The 17,168-nt window shown below is 42.6% G+C and overlaps 1 protein-coding gene across 2 annotated transcripts in view; it reads left to right on the plus strand.

Moving 5' to 3' along the window:
* The window catches only part of LOC306997053 (uncharacterized protein), a 59,987-nt gene that overhangs the window by 36,868 nt on the left and 5,951 nt on the right, over positions 1–17,168 (plus strand). The window contains exons 1-3 of one of the 2 annotated variants that reach the window (XM_079610093.1): positions 9,296–11,934; positions 12,280–12,528; positions 15,486–17,112. In XM_079610093.1, coding sequence (XP_079466219.1) covers positions 12,444–12,528; positions 15,486–16,498 — 1,098 coding nt within the window. In that variant the 5' untranslated portion in view covers positions 9,296–11,934; positions 12,280–12,443 and the 3' untranslated portion in view covers positions 16,499–17,112. Of the gene's footprint in view, positions 11,935–12,279; positions 12,529–15,485; positions 17,113–17,168 lie in introns of those variants that run through there. The other variant, XM_079610094.1, reaches the window with a different exon arrangement.

Below are 17,168 nucleotides of genomic sequence, written 5' to 3' on the forward strand. Positions count from 1 at the left end.
GGCCGGGTCGCGGGGGCAGCAGTCTTAAGCAGAGATGCCCAGACTTCCCTTTTCCTAGACACTTCCTCCAGCTCTTCCGGGGGGGGGGGGACACCGAGGCGTTCCCAGGCCAGCCGGGAGACATAGTCCCTCCAGCGTGTCCTAGGTCTTCCCTGGGGTCTCCTCCCGGTGGGACGCGCCAGGAACACCTTCCCGGGAAGGCGTCCAGGAGGCATCCGGAACAGATGCCCGAGCCACCTCAGCTGACCCCACTCGATGTGGAGGAGCAGCGGCTCTACTCTGAGCTCCTCCCGAGTGACAAGCTTCTCACCCTATCTCTAAGGGATCGCCCAGCCACCCTGCGGAGAAAGCTCATTTCGGCCGCCTGTATCCGGGATCTTGTCCTTTCGGTCATGACCCAAAGCTCATGACCATAGGTGAGAGTAGGAACGTAGATTGACCGGTAAATCAAGTCTTCATGTCTTTCTTCACCACGACAGACCGGTACATCGACCGCATTACTGCAGAAGCTGCACCGATCCGTCTGTCAATCTCCCGTTCCATCCTTCACTCACTCGTGAACAACACCCCAAGATACTTGAACTCCTCCACTTGAGGCAGGAACTCTCCACCAACCTGAAGTGGGCAAGCCACCCTTTTCCGACTGAGGACCATGGCCTCGGATTTGGAGGCGCTGATTCTCATCCCAGCCGCTTCACACTCGGCTGCAAACCGTCCCAGTGCACGCTGAAGGTCCTGGTCTGAAGGTGCCAGCACGACAACATCATCTGCAAAGAGCAGATACAAAATCATGTGGTCCCCAAACCCGACACCCTCCAACCCCTGGCTGCGCCTAGAAATTCTGTCCATAAAAATTATGAACAGAACCGGCGACAAAGGGCAGCCCTGCCGGAGTCCAACATGCACCGGGAACAAGTCTGACTTACTGCCGGCAATGCGAACCAAGCTCCTGCTCCTGTCGTATAGGGACCGGACAGCCCTTAGCAAAGGACCCCGGACCCCATAGTCCCGGAGCACCCTCCAGTCAAATGCCTTTTCCAAATCCAGAAAGCACATGTGGATTGGTTGGGCAAACTCCCATGAAACCTCCAGCACCCTAGAGAGGGTATGGAGCTGGTCCAGTGTTCCACGGCCGGGACGAAAACTGCACTCCTCTCCAGTACCCTGGCATAGACTTTCCCGGGAAGGCTGAGAAGTGTGATCCCCCTGTAGTTGGAACACACCCTCCGGTCCCCCTTCTTAAAAAGAGGGACCACCACCCCGGTCTGCCATCCCAGAGGTACTGTCCACGACCGCCACGCGATGCTGCAGAGACGTGTCAGCCAAGACGGCCCCACAACATCCAGAGACTTGAGGTACTCAGGGCGGATCTCATCCACCCCAGGTGCCTTGCCACCGAGGAGTTTCTTGACTACCTTGGTGACTTCAGCTTGGGTGATGGACGAGTCCACCTCCGAGCCCTCAGCCTCTGCTTCCTCAATGGAAGACGTGACGGCGGGGTTGAGGAGATCCTCGAAGTATTCCTTCCACCGTCCGACAACATCCCCAGTTGAGGTCAACAGCTGCCCACCTCCACTGTAAACAGCATAGGTGGGGCACTGCTTCCCTCTCCTAAAGCGCCAGACGGTTTGCCAAAATCTCTTCGAGGCCAGCCGGTAGTCCTTCTCCATGGCCTCACCGAACTCCTCCCAGGCCCGAGTTTTTGCCTCCACAACCAGCCGGGCTGCACTCCACTTGGCCTGCCGGTACCCGTCAGCTGCCTCAGGAGTCCAACAAGCCAACCAGGCCCGATTGGACTCCTTCAGCTTGACGGCATCCCTTACTTCCGGTGTCCACCACCGGGTTCGGGGATTGCCGCCTTGACAGGCACCGGGGACCTTACGGCCACAGCTCAGAGAGGCCGCTTCGACAATAGAGGTGGAGAACATGGTCCACTCGGACTCAATATCTCCAGCCTCCCTTGAGATCCGGTCGAAGCTCCGCCGGAGGTGGGAGTTGAAGATCTCACTGACAGGAGGCTCGGCCAAACGTTCCCAGCAGACCCTTACAGTATGCTTGGGTCTGCCGAGTCTGTCCAGCTTCCTCCCCTGCCATTGGATCCAACTCGCCACCAGGTGGTGATCAGTTGACAGCTCCGCCCCTCTATTCACCTGAGTGTCCAAGACATACGGCCGGAGGTCAGATGAAACGACCACAAAGTCGATCATCGACCTACGGCCTAGGGTGTCCTGGTGCCACGTTTACTGATGGACACCCTTATGCTTGAACATGGTGTTCGTTATGGACAAACTGTAACTAGCACAGATGTCCAATAACTGAACACCGCTCGGGTTCAGATCAGGGGGGCCGTTCCTCCCAATCACACCCCTCCAGGTGTCAGTGTCGCTGCCCACGTGGGCGTTGAAGTCCCCCAGTAGAACGACGGAGTCCCCAGTCGGAGCACTTTTCAGCACCCCTCCCAGAGACCCCAAGAAGGCCGGGTACTCTACACTGCCGTTTGGTTCGTAGGCACACACGACAGTGAGAGACCTATTCCCGACCCGTAGGCGTTCTCGTTCACCGGGGTAAACTCCAACACATGGCGGCTGAGCTGGGGGGCTATAAGCAAACCCACACCAGCCCGCCGCCTCTCACCATGGGCAACTCCAGAGTGGTGAAGAGTCCATCCTCTCTCAAGGAGTGTGGTTCCAGAGCCCAAGCCATGCGTGGAGGTGATCCCGACTATCTCTAGTCGGAACCTCTCAACCTCAACCTCATGCACAATCTCAGGCTCTTTCCCCGCCAGCGAAGTGACGTTCCATGTCCCTAGAGCTAGTTTCCGTGTCCAGGGATCAGGTTGTCGAGGCCCCTGCCTTCGACTGCCGCCCGATCCTCTAAGCACCGGCCCCTTAAGGCCCCTCCTGCAGGTGGTGAGCCCACTGGAAGGCGGCCCCACGTCGCTCCTTCGGGCTGAGCCCGGCCGGACCCCGTGGGAGGAGGCCCGGCCACCAGGCGCTCGCATACGAGCCCCAATCCCGGGCCGGGCTCCAGGGTAGGGCCATGGCTGCGCCATGCCGGGCGACGTCACGGTCCTTGCTTTGTTGCTCATCATAAGGGTTTTTTGAACCGCTCTTAGTCTGACCCGTCACCTAAGACCTCTTTGCCTTGGGAGACCCTACAACATAGCTCCTAGGGTCCTTTGGGTACTCAAACCCCTCCACCATGTTAAGGTGGCAGTTCAAGGAGGGGATTATATATATATATATATATATATATATATATATATATATACAGGGGTGCACATAACTGGTACGCAGGTACGCATGCGCGACCAAAATCAGGAATGTGTAATGCCGCTTGTGTTACTACGCGCCTTTGCGTACTTTAAGGACTGTCGCCAAAATAAAGTGGCAGTGTTAATTTCATTTTTTCACAGACGAAAACGAGACGATAACTACATAAAAACCCGTTTTAAATGACGACCACTAAATGTATTGATATTTTCATCAACGAATAAAAACTAGACGGAAATGTTAGGGAGGGACGATTGGGGAAGTGATCCAGTCAGAACTGATTTGCGTTTGTGGTAGATTTGCGTCTGATTTGCACATTTGAATTGTAACGTGCTGATCTACCGGCGGGACACGAGTTGGCATGCGCTTGATCCATGTCTCAAATCGTTAAACGTCTGGGAGAAAGAGAAGAGCAGACATAATAAGAGTGACGACGTGAAAGAGAACTTTATTCAGTATGTTTTTCTGTGCGAACACACACACACACACACACACACGAACTGAAGCGTGCAGTCCAGCACATAGACAGCTATACTGCGCGCAAGGACTGAATTGAACTCTCTTTCGTGTCTGAATGGACAAATACACACAACATTATGTCTAAATGTCCGTTTTGGAGAGTATTCACGTAAACACAGTCGGTTATGTCTTTACAGAACGTACAGTGCATCAGTGCAATTGGATCTGCACACTAGGTCTTATAGTGACAGTGCGTAATAAACCTAATGCCTTCTGTACACTTAATATTGATCAAACAACAAAATAAAAAGAGAAAATTCTCTGCTCTTTAATATCTTTAATAAGGAGTATTTATATTTAATTAATACAAATAAATATATCTGAACAAATAACACTTCAAATAAAAATTTTCCAAATGTGTTTTCTATCATTTTTGGTCGTTTTTTTTTCACGCTGATGTAAATTTAAGTGTTCTTTTTTTAAATAAGTTTTTATACGTTAGTTATTTTATGCTATAAAAATGGGAATGTGACGTCATGATTCACAGCTGTGGCCACGCTATATATAGGGTACCAAACAGAGGGGTTACCAGGATGCCATGTTTGGGGGGGCATTTGGCTACTTTGGGGGGGCAACATAAACAAAACAAAATCGGCGCAAAATTAAGCTATACTACACACAATCTGTTTTAGTGCAAATCTTTTTCTAAGCCAGGAACCCAGAGATAGGCACAGGGCCCCTATTAGATAGGGCTATCACATTAAAGTTAGTAAACCAGGTCAACATTAATAATATGATGATATTATTATTATTAATATTATTATTATTATTGACAGATTCATATACAGTATATCAGATCACGGTGATTGCCTGATGATGAGTGACAGGTGTTTGCTTGTAAGAAGACGTGCTACACGAGTAGGCTACCAAAAAGGACGAGAGAGTTTTTTAAATGAATCTGGTCATGTTTGTAAGAGGTAAATTAATTTGTTTCTTCTTCTAAGCTGTTCCAGACGTAGCTGCTACTTTTAAGGCTAGAATGCTTCGTGAATTACTCTTAGTAAAACTCATTAGGAGTCTAAAGTTATGAGTGACAGCCATTCTTTTTAGGAGTTTCTCTTAAATTTGCCAGTTAGGAGCTACTTGTAGCCTCTTATAAGATTCTTTGTGAATGCAGCCCCAGGGACATTTTTTTGATATGCTCATTTGAACAGTATGAGAACAGTATTTGAATGTTATTCTCTGGTTGTAAGTGGCTTTGGATAAAAGTGTCTGCTAATTGCTAAATGAATAAATGTAAACATGTAGGCCTAGATAAAAAGAAACATATTAGACTACAGGGGGTCAGGAGACCTAGAGAGTTGAAATAAAAGCTATTTTTGTGAAACAATAAGAATTAAAATTATTATATGATTAGCAGACGCAACATACATTTATTTTAAAATAGTTTTTTTTTTTTTTTTTTTTTTTAGTGGTGCTTGCCATAGGCAAATATTATTATTATTTTACCCTTTTTGTGAACTATTGTAGTACTTATTCATGGATTTCATCAGGTCCCTGATACATCCAGTGTATCCTATCTACAGGACCAGTCAAAATGACCAAATCTCTCTTCCTTGAATGCAGCATTGATCTTCGGAGAGGGGTGAGAATGCGGCTCAAGGTAGAAAAAGAACTTTCACATGCAGCTGAGGACACACCAATGATGCGTGCTGTGACATACAGCTTATGCAAAATGGGGAAGGCCTCTTTGTACTGCTGAATGCACTTGCATACTTCAGAGAGGTTAGCATCAGTGGACAGTTTCTTGAGCAACATTGCTTTTGCCACAGAAATTTCATTTTGCAAGGTCATACTATTTTGCTCTGTGCCTGCAAGCACTTGAAGTGGCTTCAGGAGAGAAGGTTCAAGGAAAGACGCTGATTTTGGTAGGAGAAATGATGTTTCCCTCATTAAATCAACATTTCTTTGAGAGAATCTTGTCTCCATCTCCACAATAGCCCTATCAAGGATGTTGAACATAGCCCTTTTAAAAGTTTGATTAGGAGCAGTTTGGTCATCAGAGTCACCACCATGCCCTATTGTAGACAAGATAACACTACTGACAAGTTGTGAATTAACTATCCGTCTCCTTTTAGGTGGGTTGGTAGGCCTACTTCCACACTCAGAGAAATGCTCCTCCCAGAATGAGTCGCATCGCATCTCCTTCAGTGTGACCAGGGAAGCTGTCACAACTTCCCCTGCAGTGCACAAATCCACTGTTTGTGACTGCAGAATTGAATTGGCTGGCTTCAGCGCACCAAGCACATGCAGAAGAAATTTGCCAGTGTCAAAGAAGTTCTGTCTGTTAAGCTGAGTCAAAAGGCCACATGCCTCTGTGTTAATGTCAAATGGAGCACTGTCATCCTCTGCTATCTCAGACAGAAGCCTCCTAATGACATCCTCATTGTGAACAATAGACTTGGTGACATCATAATGACTGGTCCAGCGAATTTCTAGTAGTCTTCTCAGTGTGGGTGTACTGTATCTATTTGCAACATAATGTCTGTGACAAAATGTGTTCAGTGAACTGGACCAGTCAAAGAACTTCTTTGCCACAGGTTCTGCATGCATTGCATGTACCACTGCCAAATGGAGTTGGTGGTTGTAGCAGTGCACATATGGGATATCTTTACCCACTTTGTTTTGCAGCAAAGCCTGCACACCGCCCCTCACTCCTGACATGACAGAAGCACCATCATAACATTGAGACACTAAATTGTCACCATTGTAACCCAGGTCAGACAGATTAGACAGAATTTGGTCACACACATACTCAGCATCAAGCTGCTTCAATTCAATGAGGCCGATTAGGTGTTCCTCTGGGATCGAGTTGCGGACAAATCTAATGATGACTGACAAATTCTCAATGTTACACCGATCCCTGGTACCATCACTTTTAATACAAAGGCCAGGAGAGTCGGCCTCCTCATATTTGGTCTGGATGTCTTTTAGTACCATTTTGGCAAGAGTTTGAATTATCTCGTTCTGAATCAAATTGGACGTGTATTTCGCGTTTTCGGGAATGCTTTTTGCAATCTCTGCGAGTTTAGGGTCTTTTTGGAGGGTGTAATCAAATAGACGAATTAAAAGGCCTTCCTCATCCCCAACCCCGTGATGGTGCCCACGTAGAGCAAGTTCATTAACCGCCAGAAACTGAATAACCTCCCCAATACTTTTTACATAATATCTGTTTTTTTCAATGTGAGTTTGACCAAGCTGGTGAACAATGGTATTATCGGTCTCTGTCCGGCTCTGGTATTCCTGCCATGCAGACATGGCTCTGACGTGCGCAGTGCCGGAGGCATGTTTCTGAAAACCACTGTTTTTTATCAGTGCTTTTTTCCAATTGGTGTAGCCTACTTTTGTGAATGCGTCATCTCTTTCCGAATTGGAGACACTAAATTTACGGCAGGGAAAGCAAAAGCTGGCATCACGTAAGATAGAATATTCGAGCCATGGTCGAGACTGATACCAGCCCGCATTGAAACACCTGAGAGCCTGTCCAAATGGGCGCTTAGGATAGCTACTTAGCTTGGGCTTGGATGGGCTATACAAATTTAAGTCAGGGGGAACAGACACACTAGAGCTGGAAGAGGATTGTCTGTTTTGGGGAGGGCAGAATATTGCTGGCTCCGACACAGATGCAGAGCTGGAGGAGGGTGCATGTGGATTTTGTGGAGGACATGCGTTTGGAGGATTTACTGTTGTGGATGCAACAAGGCTCTGCTCGGTGTTGGAAGCAGAGGTACTGGGCTTTTCAGAGCCAGCATGTCCACTGTTGCTAGCAGGTGCGCTGAGCTTGACAGAGGCAGCTTGCATGGAGGGTGAAGGACAAGGTGCCTGTTTTTTAATGAGCCACTTATGCATTTTTTATGTATAATAAAAACTGGTCTAATTATTTTATCCAAAAGCCTACTTCATTGACTTCAGTGCCAACTTCAGTAACTAGAGACTAGCAACTTAAGTGACTAGCAGCTAGCTAAGCAGCTAGGGTATGTTACCCAACAAATTAATAGCCTGCTAAAATGAACAAAAAAATTGCAAACAAAACTTAACTGTTCAACTACAAGACTTTCAGGAAAAGCTTATATGTACACATTAGCATTAAATGAGAAAAGAACAAAGTTATGAGCAGTGAGCCTTTTACCACGAGTTGCCAACAGATTCAAAATCTATATCGTCTGTGTGCAGAGTGACTGTGACTGCTGAATGTGATCCGGCAGCAGACTGACACACCCCCAATAACGGCCAATAGAAAAGCAATAGCCTAAAAATAAATGAATGAATGTTCTGGTTAGGACTGTTCGTTTTTTATTTAGCTACTGGAGGAGTTTTGAGATCTATAGTCAAAATAGACTTAGATAAATGTATTTAATTAAATACTACTATTTTTCACAGTCATCATTTTACTTTAAGACTGGGGTAAAGCAAGGAAAACAACAATTTACCTCAACGAAACATTCGTGGAGGTGGAAAAACAAGTTATTTGTGAAATGCAAGATTTATTGTATTAAAATTGAAATGCAAAAGAAAAGGTATGAGTCTGCTGTTTTTGTCAATTTTAAGTTTTAATTTAAAACGTTTGCGAATCAGATTTTAATATAAATACATGGTTAAATATTTTACCACTTGCTTGAGCAACTAAATATAAATCTATATAGAAGTAATGCATTGAATAATACGTTGATTAAATTGGGTTTAAACGTGAATACGTCTATTAAAGAGTGTATTGTAGGCCTACAAAGAGAATCGCAACGCTGAGAAAACTTTTTTTTCAAATAAAAATGGCTGATAACTTCTGGATTTGAAAATAAAAATAAAATAGTGAGTATGTGTTTCTGGTACAGCCGCGGATCAGACTACAAACTGCAAACGCAGCATACAGTAGGCTATGTGAAAGCATAGCGCGTGCTGCTCCTGTACCGCATACACACTGCACACGGGCTTTCTCGTCTTACACATCACACACTCCACTGTTGTGGTGGGCATTTCAGTAGATTTACTCACTAACATTGTTGTGGAAACACATTAAGCATGGAAACTAAAATATGGTTTCGTGCTACAGCGCACATTCTATCAGCTGCAGTTCTGGCGCCTCAATCCCAATACTGTAAAACTCTACATAGGCTACATATCACATGTTAATGCAGTGCAGCGGTAGAGTTACACTCACAGGACACTGCACTTATTCGCAATCACAAAAGTTAATTATTTGCTCGTGCTTTAAAGCTCTGCCAGGTAAACATTTCATTGGCGTGCGTTCTCACATGAGGCACTTTTTCTGAGCGCGTACGCCCGAAGCGCTGTCAAACAGCGCCAAACTGGATTTTTGTTGGGTCAGACCCATCTGCTAGCGATGGAAAAATATGCACAAAACAAACCACTTTTAAATTTGTATTTATCATCAGATGGACAGATCATTTCTCAGGGGAGGCAGAGCTTATCCTAGGGGAGGCACTGCCTCCCCCAGCCTCCCCCTAGACACGCCCCTGGTACCAAACACCATCTCCTGGTACTCACCTGAGTAACTTACTGAAAAAGTTATGTGCACCCCTGTATATATATATAATAATAATATATATCTCCAATGCCCTTGGGATCAAAAATGATTTCCTCCGTTTTTTAGTATTCACTATTAGAAAATTTGCATCACACCAATCAACAAATGAATTAATCTCAGAATAAAAAATAGAAGAGGGGTCTTGTTTTTTCAGCAGACTTAAAATTACTGTATCATCGGAGTACTTCAGAATTGAATTCTGTGAGTGCCTACTTGAGCACTCATTAGTGTATTGCGTAAAAGAGCTGGTGAGCTTGCACAGCCCTGAGGAACGCCAGCGCTACAGTGTTTTTTATTTATTTGAATAGGTCTATTTGTTAAAAAGGAGTAATACCACTATATAATTGTCGGATTTACATTTAACTGCTTTAACTGCTTTAATTAAGACATGTGGTTGAACACTATTGAAGGCTGAACTAAAATCAATAAAAAGCACTTGTGCATAAGCATCGGAATCCTCCAGGTGGTTTAAAACCAAGTGCATCAAACTATTGATAGCATCACCTGTTCCTTTTCCTTTCCTATAAGCAAATTGAAGTGGATCAAAGTGATTATTAACATTTTCTCTTAACATTGACACCATACACTTCTCAAAACACTTCATCACCACTAATGTAAGGGCAACTGGTCTAAACTCATTGGTCTCGGTAGGACTGGCTGTTTTTGGCACAGAAATTATAATGGACTTTTTCCAAATGGCTGGAACTACTTTGAAATCAATAGACCTTTGAAATATGTCATCTTCATTTATATAGCGCTTTTAACAATGTAGAATGTTTCAAAGCGGCTTTACAGAGATAAACGGATAATTTAAGGTAACAGAGATTGTTTTTGGCTTTATAGCGGTTCTTGAATAAAGATTTTTTTCCAGCTAAAGTTAGTTTTGATTGATTCACTTCCGTCGCAACGATCATTAGTTGTTAAATTAGAGGCCGCTAAGACAACACCGTTCTCTACACAGACTTTAAACGCAAACCTGTGAGAAACGCTGATGGCGCTCACGTGCGCATTAAGAATTAATTCTATAGTTACGCATTTGAATATATTTTCGCAGGTTTGTAATTCCCTACAAACCAAGCTTTACCACAGAAACCGAAAATTCTCGGGACAACAGCATGTGTCCAAATTTCAATCTTAACCGTTCTATTTCATCAGAAAAGATCTGAAAACAGGGCTTTAAGTGTAAAATACCAAACTTGTCCTTTAACAATGCTTCGCTCAGGGTATAAGAAGGAAAGGTAACTGTTGATCTTGGAGAAAGGCTTTAACCCTTCCACTCCCTCACACCGGTGCATAACCTCACACTACGAGAAAGGCTTTTACGGCTTTTTGATTGTTACAACTAAGTTTTCTAAACAGTATGTTGTTCCATCCGACTGTCTGTATATTAAACCATGTAACTTAATAACTTTAACTAGTTTAAAGGCTTTGAAAATCTTTCCTTTTATCACTGATGATGTTGAAAGCTAAAGTGATTATAACTTTCGTTATCTAAACGTTCAGGTTTAATCATAAATTTTCCTATCAGTTCTAAGAAAGACCTTATACCTTTAAAGAATGAGAGGTTAAAGAATAACAACAACTTTAATGGAGTCCGATTTATTATATATAATTGGATTCAGATAAATAACTGAATTATGCACGTCATCCTTCAACTGCTTTTTGTTCTGATTGTTGGTTCAAAATAGCAGCGTACGCTTCCAGCCCAACACTTTCCTAATCATGGACTTGAAAGTAAAAGTTGTCAGATTTACCATGTTCCAGTATAAGTTGGAGGATGAGTTTTATGAATTTTCCTAGACAAATGATATTACTGATGAAAGCCTGGAAACAGATACAAACATTAACTTTTATCTTCTGTCTGATATGCTGAAAACTGCTACGTTATTGTTTCTTTGTGCATTGTGTTACGAATAACATAAATTGCATTAAATTCCGAGACATTTAAAACGGTCAGTAGTAGTTTGTATCTCTGGAAATGAATTTCAGTCATTTAAATTTTTTTATATATATTATATTTTATTTAAACAGATTTATTGTTATTGCTATATTGTCTCTGTCTCTCTGAGATTTTTATTTTATTTACACTGACAAGCACTCTGTGCTTCAGATCGCCAGTCCACCACTGGCTAAGACGACCGACAGGCAATTGCATGCTGCAAACAAAGTTTCGGAAGTGAAATACATATACATATAAATGTTGGATTCACTGTGCAAGGAACAGAAATATGACATGTTAAAATAGTGACACATTAAAGCAATGTAAAGTCGGACTAATAGATTAATATAAAAATATTCGTAGCAAAATATTTTTTTAAAAAAATAATCACTGTACACTGCTGCTATGATGGAGCCGAGCTTAGCATACATCTGTACTTTACTAGAGCTCCCTCCATGATTAGAAGAATATGCGGCCCCTTTAAGAAAAATGACGCGCACTGGGGATGCGCAGAAGTGGGTGCGCAGAAGAGAGAAGCGTGAGAGACGAGACGAGCGCTGAAACTTTCACCAGTTGTAGCTGAAAGCGACTCTGTTAACGATCGTGAATGAAGGATAAGTGTGGAATGTTTTCAGAGGAGACTGTATATTTCCAGTCTGCAGGTGAGAGATGTTCACAGATTACAGAGTTTAACATTAAACAGCTTAGTTTACGTGTTTAAGGGCTGATGTAATAAAATGCGTTGTGTGTCCAGCTTGTTTATTATTAGAGTGTAATGTTGGTAGAGAGTTTTTCACAGACTCTGTTTCAGTCTGTTGTTGACATCAATAAAATGTGCTTAATGTGCCACTTTACTGAAGATCTCAGACATCACTATAATGAATGAGATGAAAACAGAGAACTTTTGGAGACGAAGAGGTTTATCAGCAGCAGTTAAACATGATGGTTCTGTTATTTCTCTCAGACTTTGGACAATAATGGAAAAAACGTATCTTTGATTTTTCCAGATCTGGTCCTGTGGGCGTCAGTATCACACAGTGATCACAGTTCACACCTGCAGTGAAGCCCCTCCCACAACAACTCACCAATAAATACTGGGAATATTCCCATCATCCTACAAGAGAAGCACAAACTCCAGGAGTAGCAGCTGAAATCTGTGTGACTGTTAAAGATGGAGTTTATTAAAGAGGAGATTGAAGACATGAGTGATCCAGAACCATCCAGAATAAAACATGAAGATACTGAGGAACAAATAGGTTGGTGTCTATTCTTGATTCTTCATTGTTGACTGCTTTAGTAGCTGTGAAATAATAATCAGTATATGGATGATAAATGACAGAGAAATGCATCTAAATGATCATAACCCAGTTTTAACCGTCTTAAAGGCACAATATGTATACGGTTTGTAGATGAAGATATCCAAAAACCACTAGAACACAAATTTTATATAATGTTCTTGACTTGTGTACCTGCATTATCCAAAAAGTTTCCAACAATGTCTAAATCCAGAGAAATTTTGCGATATTTTGTTTATTATGCGTCCGACATGCACCTCTCGAAAAATACACGTCGCTTGGTAGCGTTGCATTTCCCCCGACTCATGTCCTTGTACTCCTTCTCCATAAACAACATGCAATCAAGGAGAGGGTTAACTTTTAATGCTACAGATTTCCCACAGTGGTCAGAAAGAAGACACTTTGTTTCTCTCAATATGACTCTAGTCGCTACTCGCTCCAAAGCTAATCGCCGTCACTCGCTCCAAAGCTAATCGCCGTCACTCGCTCACTTCTCCCTCGCTCTACCACACAGTCCCCACACACACACACACACTTGCCGGCTCGACGCACACACCAGCGCACAAGTATAAACATCAGGCCACCTGGCCGCTTCATGCGTTTTCTCAGATCGGATAGCTCTCTGATTTATCAAAACGATCCCATTTACACCTGGTCACATAAATGTGTTTTTGCAAAACGGATATAAATCCGATCTTCAATTCCCGCGCTATTTGCAGATTTAATGTCCACATCACCGAAAGCAACAGAAATGAGCTGCATTTTATTGATTGTCAGCTAAAATTTCGAAATCAAAGACCGCAATAAGAGAGAGCGGCAACAGCCCTGGTAAGATCATTTAATCTCTTTACTTTTAATGAAGATAATTGTGTGTTAAGCGTCGCGACTTACTTTCACTTTGATTTGCGATAGTTTGCACGTTGGCTTGATGAGTCGATGCTCATCTGCGGTGATGCGTGCTGCAGTAGCGTCGGCATATCTGACTATAACATGACATATAACACGCTCTCACACGTTACATTTTTAGCATTTTTGTTTGGAGTAAAATTTACATGTGGTTTCAACAACCAAATGCATTTACACTAGAGATGCGTGGATGGGCTATTATTTCATCCGCAACCGCATCACAAAACTCATCATCCGTCCGCCATCCATCCGCACCAACGTTTTTGACCAATTTTCAAAACCGCACCCGCCCGCCCGCCCGCCATCCGCTGATTGGGCGATACAAGGCGCTTCTGATGACCGCCGCGAGACTAGAAAGCTCTTACCTCAGAATATCAGCAGTGAACTCCGTCTCCGATCAGCGCACAGGGACAAAAATAAATAAATAGCCTAAATTAAACGCACTTCGTCAAACCTGACCTTATCTGATAGGCTACTGTACAATATTTTCCCGCATTAGTTAAAATCTCCCGGAATCTAGAGCGAGCGCACCCGCGAGATAGAGACTGTGCTCCAAACCGCGTAGCGCGTGCACGAGAGAGAGGGAGAGAGAGAGAGCGAGCGAGCGAGGCACGATCTCTCTCTCTCTCTCTCTCTCTCTCTCTCTCTCTCTCTCTCTCTCTCTCCCTCTCTGCCGTGCACGCGCTATGTAATTCCCCTATTTTCTTTTTTTGGATGTAGGTATAGTCAGATAACAATATTTAACAATGTATAGGCTACATATATTTTTCATTTGATTGGTTCAACCGCCCGCCACCCGCGCAAATTTAATTAAAATATAAGTTTTCGTCACGTCATCCACCCGATCCGCGGTTTATCCGCGGAGTCCGCGGCTGTAACCGCCAACCGCGCATCTCTAATTTACACTTGTCCAGTTTCGTCTGGAATGCGGCCCAGACCTCCTCCTGAAGTGGTTTTGAGCGATCGGAATTGAAATATCGAAATTAATATCGATATCGCAATATTCATTATCGATATCGCAATATCACATTTTGTCAATATTGTGCACCCCTAATATGATATTCTAATATCGATTTAGGTTCTGTTTACACGACAACAGCGTTTTGGGCGCCTGAAAACGAAAACTTTTGAAAACGGTCTCCGTGTAAACAACAAAAATGCTAATCTCTGAAGACGATGACGTCGTGCACATGTGTATAACGTGTTCAGTGTATAGTGTGTCATCGCCATCTAATGGCCTGGCAGCAGAATACAGCGTTTTTAGTCGTTTTCACGGATCCATGTGAATCGGTTTGACTATGGTGTCGTCTGTACGTGGAAAACTCAAAAGGAAAAACTTCTCAGTTTTAAGCTTATCATTGTCATGTAAACGTACCCTATTGCATTTGCTCCTACGGCTCTCGGCCCGACCTGCTTCATATCATCATAACGATAATAAAACTATAATACACTCCATCATTAATGAACATGATTTCTGCCAGAGTCCGTCGGATTGCTTTTCATCGGCTGTAACAATAATGGCACAATATGTAATAACAATACATTATTGTTACAACAAGTGAATGACACAAATGACCTTTGAAAATCAAAGATACTTTAGTAACACTTTACAATAAGGTGTCGTGGTAACATTAGTTAAAGTATACTAACATGAACTAACCATTAGCAATACATTTATTACAGGATGTATTCATCTTTGTTAATGTTAATAAAAGCTGTTCATTGTTTGTTCATGTTATTCAAAAAGGTTAACAAATAACTTTTTATTTTAATAATGTATTAGAAAATGTTTAAATTAACATTAAGACTAAGAGTAATAAATGCTGTAGAAATCCAGTTCATTATTAGTTCATGTTCACTAAATTAGTTATCGATGAATGTTATCGAATTAAACCTTTTTGTAAAGTGTTACCGATTCTTTATACTGACACAGACATGTCTTGTTTTCTGCCATGTTTTTTTTTTTTTTTCATAGTGAACTGATTCTAACTGTTTAATACATTTTATTTTAGACCAGCTGGAAGTGACGGAGCAAAGACAGAAACTAAATGACGTGAAGAAACACTGCGACTTCAAATCTCAAGGAACAAAAGCCAAAAAGCTGCACTCCTGCTCTCAGTGTGGAAAGAGTTTCCAGAATAAAGCAAAGCTTAACAGACACATGAGAATTCACACTGGAGAGAAACCGTATCCATGCACTCAGTGTGGAAAGAGTTTTTCTCGAGCATCACATCTCAGTGTTCATCTGCTCCGTCACTCTGGAGAAAAACCATTCAGCTGTGATCAGTGTGGGAAAGATTTTATTTCATCATCAGATCTAAACCGACACCTGGTAGTTCATTTAGACGAGAAGCCTCATGTGTGTTCTCTCTGTGGAAAGAGTTTTTCACAACTGGAGTATTTTAAACAGCACCAGAAAATACACACCGGTGTGAGAGATCATGTGTGTCTCTGTGGGAAGAGCTTTACTAGAGCTGGTGAACTGATACGGCACCAAAGAATTCATACTGGAGAGAAACCGTATCCATGCACTCAGTGTGGAAAGAGTTTTTCTCAAGCATCACATCTCAGTGTTCATCTGCTCCGTCACTCTGGAGAAAAAACATTTAAATGTGATCAGTGTGGGAGATATTTTATCTTGTCATCACATCTAAAAGAACACATGAAAGTTCATTCAGACGAGAAGCCTTATGTGTGTTTCTGTGGAAAGAGTTTGTCAAGACTGGACAGTTTTAAACTGCACCAGAAAACACATGATGAAGTGAGAGATCATGTGTGTTGTGACTGTGGGAAGAGCTTTACTAGAGCTGATCATCTGAAAGAGCACCAAAGAATTCATACTGGAGAAAAACCTTACAAGTGCTCATATTGTGACAAGAGTTTCACTCAGTTGGGAACACTGAGAATACATGAGCGAGTTCATACTGGAGAGAAGCCGTACAACTGTACTCAGTGTGGAGAGAGTTTTAGACATTCAATTAGTTTTCTCACTCACATGAAGAAATATCATAAGTCCAAGGTTTGAAAAAATTAACACCCGTTAAAATTAACACCAATAACACCCGGTCTGGATCTCTGAAATCACACGAGCGAGTTCACACTGGAGAGAAGCCGTAATACTGTACTCAGTGTGAGAAGAGTTTCAGAGATCATCTGGTTGTTCACTCTGGTAAACGGCACCAGAAAACACATGATGAAGTGAGAGATCATGTGTGTTGTGACTGTGGGAAGAACTTTACTAGAGCTGGCTCTCTGAAACTGTACCAAATAATTCCTACTGAAGAAAAACCTTTCAGGTACCGTACTCACATTGCTCATATTGTCTATAAATTGTAATCATTATGTTGACAACTTGTAGTAATTACTTCAGTGAGCTCATTGTTTCTGCCTTAAATTGATACATTGTTAGCTAACTACATGATTTGTATATGTACATTTCTGAAATGCATAACTTGGACAGTCACCTCTGATAACAGAGATCACTATAAATTGTAATATAAACAAATGCATTTTCTGTAAAGCTGCTTTGAAATATGTATTGTGAAAAACGCAATACAAATAAATGTGAATTGAATTGTGACAATTTTTTGTGCAAACCAGTCAACTCTTACAGTGTAAATAAAGTAATTCTTGTAGTTTATTTTCTGTCAGGATTTATTGTGTGCTAAATCGGTCTTTCTTGAAGTAGATATATT

This window comes from Phoxinus phoxinus, assembly GCF_949152265.1.
Source record: "Phoxinus phoxinus genome assembly, chromosome: 4".
In the NCBI taxonomy this organism is placed as follows: Eukaryota; Metazoa; Chordata; class Actinopteri; order Cypriniformes; family Leuciscidae; genus Phoxinus; species Phoxinus phoxinus.